A 15,626-nucleotide genomic window follows, 5' to 3' on the forward strand; every position below is an offset into this window, starting at 1 on the left:
AAAGCAATCATACATACCTCTGTGATTCGATATTAGGAAGGGACGCCCTAGACAGTCTCCTTCCTAATACCGAATCGGTATGTAGTCGCAAATCCAATTTGCGATTCGCTAACAAGTTACCAAATCGCAAATTGGACTTGATACATACCAAAATGCATTTTTGCGATCTTTGCGATCCCAAAAATGTTTGATACATCTGGCCCTTAGTTCTTACTCGGCCTTTGCATGTTTATTGCTTGGGCTGTCAAATTCCTATTTAGATTATTTGGGAGCTGCCTTAGTTGTTATATCCAAGATGTATGCCCACACCTCTGTGCCACAGTAAATAGACGGTACTATCACCTTAATCATGGTTTCTCCACCAGTTTTTTTGCAGATTTTAAATTTCATGTGTACACTTTCACTGGCAATCAATACAGTCTTACAGTCTTTGCAGACCAAACTTCTCTTAGACTTTACAAGTAAAGATTGGAAACGTGTGGCTAGAATAATCTCTACCATTTGTGTTGATGAATATAATATTCAACTAATGACAACACAAAAAGACTCAGGAAGTTAGTCTTTCTTGATCTTAATGCTAATGCACCATACCCATATGATTGATCATTGGCCCTACATTTTGAGGGTTTTAACTACCAGGAAAGATTAGTCCATTGAAAAACAGAGTCTGAAGCCTCTATAAAAGTGCAACAATGACAACACGGAAGTGAGTGAGAGGAATGAGTGGGCATTGTTTCAAAACTGGCTAGCGGTGTGCAGCCTTGCACATGCAAGAGCTCTGCTGAGGCTGTGGTACTAACATTGTTCTCTACATCTAGTGTACGTGCCACATTCTCTCAGTCTTCACCCGGTCGTTTCCCTATTCACTGCATTGACATTTATCTACAATTTGCTATAGTTCAGAGCTCCCTGGTTTATTTTATTGGTTTCAAAACAAGAAATGACATGAGAATCAATATTATTGATCTGGAGGTCCTAAAGAAGCTTCACGTTCGGCTAACCTGGAGATTATAGCTCAGCAGAGGTGGAATGGCCTGTTTGAAAATGAAGTAAATTCCTGGAAGGTTTGTGGCTTCTGAAAGTTTAGTAAGACTAGTGCGCATGAACGACCGGAAGGACTGAGTAAGAAGAAGCCACATATCAGGACTGCAGCCAATCATACCTACACTTTAGAGGTAGAGGCTTGTTGGGGAAACTCCTTATTGGCCTAAAACCAAATGTCACTATGTTGCAATGCTTTAAGAGGGTTTACTCAGGGTCCAGGTTGTTAACAGGGTTCAGAAAAAGGACCGTAATTAAAAAAAATTAAAACTTATATTTAAAGGATTCTCTTTACCATTACTTTCCACCAGAAGCAGATCATCAGAGGGCTTGGCAAAGTTTTGGCAGCAAAATGAAGTACCAGGTGAATGCTGGAGTGTAAATAATCTACATAAAAACAAACATTGTTAATTGTTTCACTCACCTAAAGTGCATAATTTCCAATGTATGGTTACAAAATAAAGGAACCTTCGAAACAGGTGGGAAATAGACAAATGAGAGACTTGCAGTGACTGCTATATGAGGAACTAACAGGACTTCAGGGCCTTGACGCAGGTCAGAAATGCATAAGAGGAAGACTGCAGTGACTGGTAACAGCTAAAGGAAAGATTTGTAGTCACTGGTTAATGAGCACTTATGCAGGCACGGGAGACTAGAAAAAGGCAGGAAATGGGTAAAGTAAGTATACAGGGAACTACTAGAACCAGGCAGGAAACGGCCAGAGGAAAGAATTTCTGTGACTGGTAAATGGCGTAGGTCGATCGACTCACAAAACAATGGGGCCTTGTAAAATAAAATGCAGGAAATGTGAAAAGTAAAGGCTTTCAGTGAGCGCAAATGTGCCTTGGAAGCACGGCACTGCAGAAGCCAGCCATGTGTATTCCAGAGGCAGGTGCAAATTCACCCCAGAACGAACATAGCAACCTTATGCTGTGGGTATTAAGCTGTCATTCATTTAACCTATATAGGCAGCTTCACGTGGGGGAACGCCCACTCTTGCGCACTGCAAGACATACGCATTCCCCATGAGGATCTGTAGATCACAAACCCACAGGAAGTTATTTAAGAATGTTACCCTAGAATTAAGGAATGTTTAGAAGCTGAAGGTTAATATGCTCCGACTAGGCAACCTGCACTTTCGAACCTACACCCTTATCAAAAGTGAAAAGTTACAATTTTGACTTCAGCGCCTAAGAACAGACATTTCTCCAAGTTGTTTAATAATCACATATACGTTTTGTCATGTTTGGTGGTTCATCAATATGATGTTTATGACACACTTTCAAAAATAAAATACTTACGTTTGGGGGAATTAGTAACATATTACCTAAATCACCTTGATTCACAATGACACCTTTGAATCGACACTAACATTTGTTCGGATTCTTTGAAAATGAAACATTTCTCTTTACCCGGTAAAACTGGCATGATCACGCCTTATGCCTGTGCATCGATTCTTAGGTGGACATGCTTTGTTAAAGATCTGTCAGACTGTAAGGAACTTTGTGGTCTGTGTATTTCAATGGACATGTCTAATTTATAAGCGATTCAAATAAATGTACTTGTTAGCCAGTGGAGTTTAACAGCAGGCTAGAAACTGTCGGCATCTCGCTGTTACTTAACGTGATTGGGAAAAACTCTCTGTCTCCCTCTACTGCACCTAATTATATAATGAACTCTACACACTGTATCTCGATATATGGAAATGCAAATAACCTTTTTTTCCGACAACTCTCACCCCCGCTCCACGCCTTGCAGAAATCCGAACAGACTGGTGATGAGATCACAGTGTGTTTTGCTGAATAGGTTATAATGCAGCTGCCAATAAATATTCTGTCATCAGAATTACACAAGGATATTCTGTTCTGCAGAGCTGCGCCCCAGCCGAGAAACATAACTTATATTTTGAAAGAGGTGCTTTGAATTTACATCCGTGCCGAGGTGAGAAAAGTCAAATATGTTTCAGGAAGTACTCGTGAGCAGTTTTCTTTATCAACCAGAACTTGCTAATGGGTAGAAAATAACTTTATTAGTTCAAACGCCCTCCTCCCCAAATTGTTCTTTGCAAATGAGGGACTAGCTGCAAAAACATTTAACAACAACTTATGAAATGCTATTCAAAGAGATTTTTCTAACGAAGTACTTCATCAAAATTCACGGATGTACCAAACTGATCCATAGTCATTCAACATGCTTGCATCCTACTGCGTTCTGGTGTTTGTAGTCCAGGACTGTTCCTAGACTTCAGTATGTGAACTGGTCAGAGTGCCCTGATCCTTGAAACCATACAATGACAACCACGTTATGAAGGCACTATTGTAAGATCACCAACCCACTGTTATTTGTTCTTTTTTTTAAATTCTATGTTTTAATGAAAACATTCTTGGTGTGCCGCTGCCCTACCTGGCTTGTATGATAGTCCTGGAGGGAAGAGGAATCCCTGTTGGGCCGCAGCAGCCGCGGCTAATGTCCGCTGGTCGTGTGGAAAAATCGGGATCATGAGCGGAGGCATGTGACCCTGGACCTGCTAAACAGAAGAGAAGCTCTGATCAGAAATAGCACAAATGTGTCTTGACAGGCATTTCCTCGGCCTTGGTAGAATTTTTGTGTCCAGACAATTCCCTCAGAATCTTCGCCTCAATATAATCCCTCACCACCCCCTATTACCACATCAAAGGCCTAGCTAACATTGTTTTCTTGTGCTCTGCAAAGTGCAGCAGACTCAACTAACAGCACACCTCGTTAAAACTTCTTCACTTCACAATTCCTTTATGCTAAATGAATTAGGGCACAATGCGCCACAACAGATTCTTGTGATCTTGCATTCATTGTAAATCAGAATAATAAACACTGTCATCAAACTGTGGACTATGCATACAAAAGACTTCTTAAATACAAGTTCTTAATTCCGTGTTAGGATACTAATAAAAATTAAGCTTTCAAATTACATAAAATAATAAATTTAACCATGACATGGTGTGCACTAACTACTGTCAAGTGTTATCACCTTGGACATTTACGCTTTATACATACTGTGTTGAATTATGAATAAACAGGTATAATTATGTCACACTCCTCTAGGTGACTGGAGCGATGATATATTTTTGCACAAATGTGTGCTAGAAAAAGTCATGAGGGTGACCTTTTTGAAAGTATTTTGAAAGTACTTACTCTATTACAGACTTTGGATACCTTTACGTTTTGTGTCGGGGAGTTAGAAACCAGAGACCAATTGCACAAATTTTGGACTATGCAAAAAATACAAACCAAAAAAAATACGACAAAGCCATTTGCACGTTTTGGCCTCTTGTGTAGTGAGGAGTAGAGCAAATGGATTTGTGCCATTGTACCAGGGCAAAACAGGAGCAAGTAGATGCCACTCAATTTTTGTTGTATGTACATATTGAGAAATTGAGAAAATAAATATATTTTCTCCGCATGACAAATGTGACAGAGGAACAAGCCTAAGTCAAAGTTAGCAGGTTCCATTCTCATTACATAAGAAGCATACACAGTACAAAACCGTATTTCAATATATATTTTAACGGTCTAAGTGAAAATCTCGATTATACTAATTGAGAGGAGTTACAAGCAAAAAACACAGCATTGGAAACCCCAATAGGTCTCTGCTCATCTGAGCAAGGGAGTGGTGGGAATCGAAAGAGCGGGGTGGGGGGAGAGACAAGAAAAATAGAGGGGGAGAGCAAGAAAACATGCACTCCGACGGAGTACTGAAAGTAAATATTGGAAGGATACAACTCATCCAATCAAGAACCCTGCAAGACCGAAATGCACCTGTTCGGAACAAACTCAAGAATGGGCAGGAAATCCACTGAAGGAGGAGCACAAAATTGCATTCCAGTCATGAGCAAGGACCTAACCCAAAGCCCACTCTAAATAAATTGGAAACAATGGGTCTGGTAAATGACACTTAAATCTGTATGGACCTGAGACCTAAAAAGTGTTTAAGGTGTATTAAGCAGTAGCTCCATTATTTACTTTCTCTATTTATTCTCTGATTCAGAAAAGTTCTGCAATTTGAATAGAGGGCATCTGATTTTGCACTTTGGCCCTGAATACCGGATAGCTTGAAATGAAGCATAAATCATCCAGTATAGTTCCAAATTCATTCAATAGTCTCACTTGATCATATCAGAAGAGTGGTTTCTGTTTATATTTGTTGTCGGGAGTCAATTAAGGTCCATACAAATTTATTATAAAATATTCACTTTGCATGAAACACTCTTTAAAAAGCAGGCTAAAGTAAATACAAAAGTGATGGGTGGAATGCTTGAATTAATCTCATTTGCAAATCAGTCTTGTTCCTGCTTTAGTTCGAAAAGTCCAGCCCGAACTGTCAAGCCAAGGCCCATCTGAGCTTGAACACAAGCAATCCATATCCAGTTTTGCCTTATTTATTAGAACCAGCACTACATGTGAGGCAAAATAGATTATTATTATACTTTTAAAACAGTGTTTTCCATTCTATGAATACATTGTATAATATTTTTCACTGCTTCATTGCAAAATCATAATAGCATCGACAAGCTCAACTCCTGTATGCAATTGGTGTCCATGCACCATTGATTGCAAGTTATTCAGTATAAGTGAATGTAGTCTTTTTATTATATAATTTACTTAAATACCCATCCCTTTCTTTTGGCTTTGCTTTTGTAAAGACAGCCAAAGGTTAGATTTTCTACTACAAACGCCAAACATTTGAATACCATAACCAGCACATTTTGGTGAATTGAATCATCCTAATAGCAAATAGGTGTGAGTTTCCCCATTCAATGTAAAAATATTTGCAGCACATTCACTTCTGCTCACGTATTGAGCACTCTTGCAAACTCCTGATCAAATTGAAGGTGTCCAATCATATTTAATTCTCTGTAAGGTATACCAAATTGAGCTTACCGGACAATGGGAAGAGATACATCTTGTGTCTCTTGAAGAGCAAAGAGGAGGACCACGACATGGCAGAGCCTTCCATGCCAACAGCACTGAAGCAATCTAAAAGGATCACATGATTGACCATGCTATACTCCACCGAGAGGTCCAATAGAAGAAGGACTGCCATTTCGTCGACATCCTGCCAGCAGAGGAAGCCATCCTGCATCAAAGCCTGTCTGGAATCCCACCTGCCCTTTATCTAACTGAGCAGATGACTTCAGATGTTAAACCAGCCACCTTGCAAGATGTTCTTTTCCATGATGTTTTAAACAATGGGTAGCTGTGTAAGGGGGTGGTAGTTCTTAAAATCTGTCATAGCAAGCCAGGATTTCTTAGGCATGGCAACGATGACACCTTTTTAAGCACATTAGTGACTAACACTTAGTGTAAGGAGTTACCTACCCTTGGAGTCTTCGACCAATGGCTGGAAACAGATCCCAAAGAAAGGACACTGGGTAGGAATTATACAAGACCGCTGAAGGCAACAGGCCCTAGTGAGGGTGGCATCAGAATCCCAGGGCTTTCATTCTGCTTCAGATGCTCTGATGTTTAAGGGTGTTCACCTACCTCAGCGTAAAATGTCAATGTACCAGTATAAAATTACACATAAGAAATGTATTTTCAAGGGTAAATGCACATGTGAATTCACTTTGGAGTGCCCCTGCTACCCCTGGTGTCACGCAGTGGCCAGAGCAGAAAACAAATCAGACACTAACAGCGGTAATTACTTCTGTAGTCTCTAAACTTTGCACCCATGCTATTGTCCTCTAGCTGCAGATAGGAGGTAGTTGAGGCTCTAGGGATGGAACAACGGGTGATCGCAGTAATGTCCATGGCAGTCAAATGTTATCAAGATGTCACTTTCATCATCCCTGCCATTTTGCTGAATTAATGTTCATGGAGTCCAGGCTCATACATGGAGATATTTGGACACTTAAGTTTAACTGAGGTGTGCAAATACGAATCGGGGCACGGAAGAGGCTGGAACCTAATAGGCTTAAGACCAAATCCATTCAAACAAGAGAGCACATTACCTATAACGAGAGCTCTGCAGTCGTTACAATAAAGGTTGGAATATTCATACTCTGGCCTTGAGCAGCATATGCAGAAAATCGTAACCATTAGAAACTAGTAGTGTTCAGTACAATTTAAATTCAGTGCAGTATATTATGTGTATGATCTCAGAGACAAATATATCTACCTTCAGGAGCACTAATGTTTTCCTTTTTCTGCTTTCATTCTTTCAGAATGTGTTTCTTGTAGCTTAACATTTTGAATTATTATTATTGTAGTTACATAATGTCTTGAAAGCTGCTCATTGTGCAAAGTGTGCCAAATGTGCCTCAGTCGCCCCCTTAGTATGTTAATAGTATGAGACAAGTCCAGCTTGATAAATTTAAGACCATTATATCTCAGCTTCCAATTAAAGTAATATCCATTGCCACACACACCTTGAGTGTCAGACAGATTTATGGCTGGAGCACGATCATGTCGTTGAGTAATTATGGAGTGTGGTACAGAAAGCTTTCCTGAACACATTTGTACTTCCAATTTCTCTTAACAGTAATAAAGGCACTAAAGAAACAGACAGCAACATGACTGTACTTTACATTAAACCAGATTGGCATTTACCACAAACAAAGAGAAAGATGACACAGAAATGTGCTAGTTTGAAAAAAGAATAGCACTCAGAGTAATGACTACACTAATAAGCACTGCCAAAACCAATAGTTCTGTCTCTATTTTATTGTATTTTTGTGTTACAGTCTGTGTTCTGTACGCAGCAAGAACATCTGAACTGTTGCCTTTCTTTCTGTTATGTTTAAGAGTCTCTAGGTGCTGCCACACTAAGCCCTGCCTGTAGTTGCATTAGCGCTGTTTCAAAAGCACATCACACCAATACATATATTTATAAGGCATGTGCTGTGAGGTTTGAAACTCTAGTAAGTTTGATACTGTAGCTTTAGGGGCATTGCTGTGACAGATGCTTGCAAACTTTTCTGTAGTTCAGAGCTTGCAAACGTTTCTGTAGTTTAGAACTCCAAGGCAGTGTTGTATCATTCTAGGCCTATTTCAAACGCCCACAAGATTCTGGAATCAAGGACTTAACATGCTTGCCTTTGCTTAAGTAATATAAGAAGCGCTGTAAGGACCAAATAATAAAGTGTGAACTCTTATATTGATACACTCTGCTTATTTTTGGTCCAGACACCTATAAAATATTCCAGTTTAATATCCGTCAACAGTATGGTAATTGAGGAAACGAGGGTCATACCTAATGCTACAGTTTGTGTGCAGAGCAAAGACAGTGTAACTTATGGGGCTCTTAGGTGAAGAGGCTTTCAGCTATCTCAGCATATTCTGCTGATCTCAATGTGCAATGAAATAACTGTGACCAGTTTCTTAAAACTGTTTGTTTTTTGTGGCTAGTAAAATATAAGCTAGTATGGGGTAAGATTCATGAGTTCCCAATGATCCACTCGTTGGAGTACCTTTCTTTCCAGTCCTAGCCCAAAACAGACTTCAGAAAACTCGTAAAGAGTTGGAAGCTCCACATCGTCAATCAAGCATAATTTACAGTGACTGGTTTCTCCAGATCCAGTCCTACAAGATAAGTCAATCACACCTTCCCAAATTGATCCAATCACACTGAGTCACATCAATGAACTTAGCTGGAAATCCGGAGTTGTTGCCTGCATGGTCACCCATATGTTGACATTATTATGGTTGCCTTTGTATTTTATGATCGGGTGTTTGAAACTGGTCCACTTTCTTTGGTGAGCTTAAACATTCCATTGTGTCTTGCAACTAAAGTGCCACACGTATTTGTTTCTCTATTTTTGCATTTGATATTGGAAGGCTCAGATAAAAGTTCTCCATAGGCATTTGTGAAATTCTTTAAAAAATAGGCTTTTTGCTTGAAATGGTGTATTGAAGTCATAAACCCTGTTTTAGAGTTTGGTGGGTGCGGGATGACTTCCAAAGGTTTGTGGATCTCCCTTTCTCCCGATTACAAGTATATAGTAATGTATGTACACTAAGTAGGATGAATGGCACTACCGCAAATTTTTACTGGATGCCCCATGTCTGCCAAAATCTAAATCATGACCACAGTCCTTTATAAGATGCTGGCTGGTAGAAGCCGGTTATAGTTCTTTATTGTGAAAAAAATATTAATTTGGCCCTTATGGTTTGGGTTGCATTTATTTAGCGGGCTTTTTCATGCCTAATCTTGTGGGTGTATTTGTGTACCATGGTTTGTGTACTACGGTTCACCATTCTCAGTCATACAGCAGATATCTTGACGATGTTGGGCTTTCATCTCTGCTTCTCTTCTGAAGGGCAAGAAGAGCAGCCTTTGTGATATGAGCTCCTTCAAAGGAGATCCATTGATAGTTCTAATGTCTTTTAGTAATGCCATGTTCTTATATTGCAAGTTTCTCTATGGCTAACGTAATGGGAAAATACATGATTTTTTGTCTAAATTAGTGGAGTGGGATGCTGAGGTTTGCTGGGTGGTCCTGTGTTTCAGGTGTGAGTGACTCAGTTGTGCAAGCAATTATTTAATGACTTGTCAATGTTATGGAATATGCTTTTGATTGATATGCAAGTCAGTTAAGATGTCAAAGGCCTCTTGCATTTTCAGCTTCTGGGTGGGAGTGATTCTGTTCTTCATGCAATTTTAGATCAACTTGCTCACTCATGAACTTTAATCAACTTCATTGTTATAAAATTCACACATATATATATATATATATATATATATATATATATATATATATATATATATATATACTGGAAGATGCAGGATCACAAGAAAACAACAGCCAGCCAGGGCAAAAATCTGGATCCCAAACGATACAAAGAGCCACAAGAAAATGTAATATCCAAGAAAGAAGTGACTCAAACAGATGATCTCATTAAAGAACAAAAACGTTGTAGTAGAAATATATTTTTGTTCTTTATACATATATATATATATATATATATATATATATATATATATATATATTGTTAGAAATGGGGTCTCTAGTTGGCAGTCAGTTTACACCCTGTCCAAGTAGGGACTCCCACTCTAGTCAGGGTAAGGGGTTCACACTTCTAAGGTAACCCCTCTTCACCCCCTTGGAAGCTTGGCACGAGCAGTCAGGCTTATCTCAGAGGCAATGTGTTAAGTATTTGTACCCACACACACAGTAGCACATTGAAAATATCACAAAAGTACCTACACCAGTTTAGAAAAATAGCCAATATTTATCTGAGTACAATAAGACCAAAAATAAATAAATCCAACATACACAAGCAAAGATACAAATTTTTAAAGAGTAAATCCCACTAAAAGCACTTAGAAACACAATAAGTCCAACTGGGGCTATCAAGACATCGTTGAAGGAGTCATTCCCAACAGTCCGACGCCACTCACGAAGGACAGCGACACCGGTCATACAGTCGCATTGACCCCAAGTACAGTACCTTTGAAAACAATTAAACAAAGATGTTGCACAGAGCTGGGGAGGAGAGCATCGCTGGAGCCAGTGCGGCGTCAGTTCCTTACTGCTACCAAGGAGGTGAAGCATTGGCTCCTTACTGCAAGGCAGGGGAGGTGAAGTGTCAGTTCCTTACAGTTCCCGGGAAGGTGATGTGGCATCTGTGGCGAGACGTTGGTTCCTTGCAATCTGGTGGGGTCGATGAATCTGGTGGGTCAAGCCACGATGGGGCAATCTCTTGGGCTGGCGGTCACACCACGGGGCCACAGGTGCCACAGAGGAGTTGAGTGTCACAGACGACGGTGAAATGGCACTCAAGACTCACAATGTCGCAGGACTTCATAGGCGCTGCAGCAGCTTCAGGCCAGCGGTGCCGGGTATGCTGTGCCAGTCATTGCACTTCAGTGGAGACCACCGCTTCGGATGCAGGCAGTGGTGTGGAGTCAGGCAGCGGCACCAGTTCTGGAGTCATCTGCGGTTAATGTGCCTGGTTCTTCTTGTTTTTAGGCAAGCTTTCACTCTCAAGAACCCAGAAACTGGAGTGGGCACCACCTGGTGAGTCAGGGTCCTCAGCACGAGAACCCAGTGGCGTGAAGTCTTTGCTGTCTCTGAGACTTCTTAACTGGAGGCAAGCTCTGTCCAAGCCCTTGGAGAAACTTTGCAAGCAGGATATACAGCAAAGTCCAGTCTTTGTCCTGTCCAAAGCAGATGCAGCCAACTGCAGGCCAACCCAGCAAAGCATACACAGCAAATGGGCAGTAGTCATCTTCACAGTTCTTCAGCTCTTCTCCTTGACATATTTTGATCCAGAAGTGTTCTAAAGTTGTGGGGTCAGCAGCCCAATACTTATACTCATTTCTGCCTTTGAATTAGGCAAACGTCAAGGGAAAGTCCTTGCAGTGCACAACCCTGGTCCCAAACACACTCTAGGGGGTTGTATGCTGCATTGTGTAAGGTCAGGCACAGCCCTGTTCAGGTGCAAGTGTCAGCTCCTCCCATCACTCTAGCCCAGGAAGACCCATCAGAATATACAGGGCACACATCAGCTGCATTTTTGTTACTGTCTAGAGTGAATTCACAAACAGCCCAACTGTCATTCAGATACGGGCGTGTATTCCAGTACACATGCAGAGGCACAGAATGTTTAAGCAAGAAAATGTCCACTTTCTAAAAGTGGCATTTTCAAACTTAAAATCTAAAAAACAAATTCACCAAAAGATGTATTTTTAAATTTTGAGTTCAGAGACCCCAGACTCCATATCTCTATCTGCTTTCGATGGGAAATTACACTTACAATATATTTCAAGGCAATACTTCTGTTAACCTATGGGAGGGATTGGCCTTGCAATAGTAAAAACTGACTTTGGCAGTATTTCACTATCAGGACATGTAAACACACCAGTACATGTCCTACCTTTTACATACACTGCACCCTCCCATGGGGCTGCCTTGGGCCTATCCTAGAGGTGACTTATATGTAGCAAAAGGGAAAGTGTGGACCTGGCAAGTAGGTGCAATTGCCAGGTCTACATAGCAGTTCGAAATTGCACACTGCAGTGCCAAGTCTGAGATATGTTTACAGGGATACTCATGCGGGTGGCACAATCAGTGCTGCAGGCCCACTAGTGGTATTTGATTTACAGGCCCTGGACACCTCTGGTTCACTTTACTAGGGACTTACTGGTAAACCAGACATGCCAATCACGGATAAACCAGTCACCAATACAATTTAGCACTGGTTAGCAGTGGTAATGTGCCCAAAGTCCTAAAGCCAACAAAAATGGGAGGAAGGAGGCAAAAAGTTTGGGGATAGATAGATAGATACATAGATAGATAGATAGATAGATAGATAGATAGATAGATAGATAGATAGATAGATAGATAGATAGATAGATAGATAGATAGATAGATGAAAAACCAAAGATTGCAGCACAAAACCAGAGACATTCTGTAGCTATAATTAGAGTTTTTGAGGTAACTATAATTTGCAGCCTAACATAACTATAACTCGTACACCCACCATGCAGTTTTTTCTTCAATTATTTGACTTCTAATGTTTCATTGATATTTCATTTGACGTTGTCATGAGTGCTGTAATATCTGGGGTAATTAGCAGTGCAAGGCAAGTGCACGAGTTATAGTTACCTTGAACCGCAAGTTATTTTTTTTCTTTTTTCTTGCAATAACTATAACTGCTGAATTTCAAAGGTTTTGTATGAGTGAATTCAGAACGTTACGGTAACGTCCCTGTGACCTTTATTTCTTTAGTGAATTTCTCTGTTTTTTAAAAATTCTGTTTCCTAACTATAATATACCTGTAACCTTTGCTTTTCTTCAGTGAATTTCTATGTTTTTTAACATTAAATAGTTTTAAATATAATACATTAATCCAACCACGGCTGTGCATGGCCTTCGGCTATGCGCGGCGGGGTTGGCTGCAGATTCTGGCAGGCCAACACCCCTAATCAGTCAATCCTGTGCTGTGCATGGCCTTTGGCTGTGTGTGGCGGGAGTTGGCAGCAAGGCCTGTCCCTTTGGGCATGTGAATAGGTGTGTAAGTGTGTCTCTGGGTGTGAGAGTGGTTGTGAGAGTGTCTGTCTGGGTGTGAGAGGGTCTATGTGAATGTGAGAGTAGGTGTGACAGTGACTGCGTGTGAAAGTAGGTGTAAGAGGGTGTCCCTAGGTGTAACAGTGGGTGGGTGAGTGTCTTTGTGAGTGGGTGTGTCAGTGTCTTTGTGGGTCTATGAGTGTATGTGTGAGAGTTGGAGTGGGTCTGTGAGTGGGTACACGAGTGTCTAAGTGGGCCTGTAAGTGAGTGTGTGAGTCTTAGTGGATCTGTGATTGGGTGCGTGAGTGTCTGAATGGGTCTGTGAGTGGGTTCATGAGGCTCTGAATTGGTCTGAGAGTGGGTGCATCAGTCTCTGATTGGGTATGTGAATGGGTGTGTGAGTCATTGAGTGGGTCTGTGAGTGGGTGACTGCATCTGTGAGTGGGTGTGTGAGTGTCTGTTTGGGTGTGTCAGTAGCTGTGTGAGTGACTGCCATTTTATCCAACAAGAGCTTTGCATGAAATATCTACCCAAGTGGAGTTTTTTCTGCCTCCTTGGGTAAATGTCCAGTATGTATTCTACTACAGCTGTGTAATGGAGCATAAGGAAATGTCACCAGTGACCTTGTGTGCGTTTTGACAACATGATTGTTCCCGTTGTGTGTTTCTTGAGAATTTTGTGATAAGATTAATCCTCCTATAGGAGGCCAACAAGACTACAAAGACATAAATCTCCACTAAACTAGGGTCCTTCCTCCTATCTATACGAAGTACGTACTTCTTTGTTTTGTGGAGACGGCCTCATATTCCTCGGCATCATGAATGCGCCATCAAAATTGGTGGGAACCGCACTGGAGGGCCCTTTGGGTAACTGTCCATCATCCTGGCAACAGGGGGAAGATATATGTACACTACTAAGGTAGACGGTGCAGCTTCCAAGTGATTTGCACTTTTCCATACTCTTAGCAATTTAAAGGGAGAACCACATTATGTAGGGTAGCCCCCCACCCCTGGCCTATTTCAGACCCAGGGACCACATACACTGGGGCCCACCTCTTTTGAATGGAGGAAGGGGGGCACGCAGCCCCCCTCCACAGGCTGATCTTGGCCCCCGGAGACCCCATCCCCGGGGCCCAGACTTAATTAAATGGAATGAGGGTGGCCCCCTCCCCAGGCTGATTTTGGCCCTGGGGACCCCAGTCCCTGGCCCTGCCATCTGTCCTGGGTGCCCACCAGGGTACCCAGTGTGCATTGGGACCGTGGGCAGAGCTTCAAGGTCCTCACAGTCCCAGCCAACTCCCCACCTCCTGCAGGAGCTGACATTGCTTTTGCATATAGGTAGCTGTTAAACATTCAGCTCCCTGTCTGAAAAAGCAATTTTCTCTGCCTGCATCTCTACTTCCAGTGGGCGAGAGCACTTTGACGGCTCTTGCCCCTGGAAGCAGAGTGTTTGGTTTTACTTGACAGGAGCTGGCAAAGCTCCTATCAAGTCAGAGCAAACAGCTATGGCCTGGGAGTGGGCACCCTGAGAAATAGCATGAGCTAGCCCTTGGGGGAGGGGGATCCCTAGAGCCATTATTGGCTCCACAAAGGGACCCCCTCCAACATTTAGGTTAGCCTGAGGTGGTGATGGTTACTGAGGCTTGGGGTCCGCAACAAAGCCCCTTTCTGATTTCATTTCAGCCCTAGGGAGGTGGCAGTCCCTGTGTGGGAGAATAGGTGTGAAAGGGTGTCTCTGGGTGTGAGAGTGGGTGTGAGAGTGTCTGTCTGGGTGTGAGAGGGTCTATGTGAGAGTAGGTGTTAGAGTGTCTGTCTGGGCCTGTGGCCAGGCCCTGCAGCCAAACCCCAGAACAACCCAAACCCATGCTGCGCATGGTCTTTGGTCATGCACAGTGGGAATTGGGCACAGGTCTGTGTGGTCCCCCTCCCAGGCCGATTTCATCCCTGGGGTCCAGCCTTCAAATTGGTGGGGAGGTTGGCCAAGTGGCCCCCCAACTCTGGCTAAGTTCGGCCCTGGGGACCCAGGGAAATGACCACAGACAAACCTATAATTGAAACCTTAACCTTCAGTGTACGGGTCTGAGACCTTTACCATTAAGCCAAAAGTGACTCCTGAGCATGTGGTGTTTAGACTTAGCTATTACATTTAGCCCAAAGATTTTAAGTGGAAAAAGACTTCAATGTTTCACCACTATGAACGTTTAATAGTCAAAACAGTGGAAAATAAACAGATACACTGTCATGAGATACAACAATTTGAACCTTCAGCCAACTGACAGTCCAAAAGCTTCACCATTAAGCCGGAAGTGACCCTGTTCTTCTGTGCCACAAAACATAAGTATGTCATTCTAGCAAAAAGAATGTTTGCTAGAATGACACTTTTAAGTCATTGCATGGAGTGACCATTACAATAACAATCTCTCTCTCTTCCATCCCATTATTGGATGGAAGAGAGAGAAAGAAAGAGACAGAAAGAGACAGAGAGTGACAGGACCATGGGGGAGCCTCCAAGCCTGCAGTCGTAGCCGGCTCCCTACATCCTGCGGAAGCAGACATTGCTCCCACAAACAGGGAGCTGCTTTAAACAGCACTTCCCTGC

The 15,626-nt window shown here is 42.0% G+C and overlaps 1 protein-coding gene across 15 annotated transcripts in view; it reads right to left on the reverse strand.

Moving 5' to 3' along the window:
• Positions 1-15,626, reverse strand: part of SOX6 (SRY-box transcription factor 6) — a 777,007-nt gene that overhangs the window by 188,892 nt on the left and 572,489 nt on the right. For 9 of the 15 annotated variants that reach the window (XM_069223713.1, XM_069223710.1, XM_069223709.1 and 6 more), the window contains exon 9: positions 3,445-3,568. In XM_069223713.1, the coding sequence (XP_069079814.1) occupies positions 3,445-3,568 (124 nt within the window). The remainder of the gene's footprint in view (positions 1-3,444; positions 3,569-15,626) is intronic. The other 6 variants (XM_069223720.1, XM_069223708.1, XM_069223717.1 and 3 more) reach the window with 1 other exon arrangement.

The sequence above is a fragment of the Pleurodeles waltl genome, chromosome 3_1 (genome assembly GCF_031143425.1).
Source record: "Pleurodeles waltl isolate 20211129_DDA chromosome 3_1, aPleWal1.hap1.20221129, whole genome shotgun sequence".
Lineage (NCBI taxonomy): Eukaryota > Metazoa > Chordata > Amphibia > Caudata > Salamandridae > Pleurodeles > Pleurodeles waltl.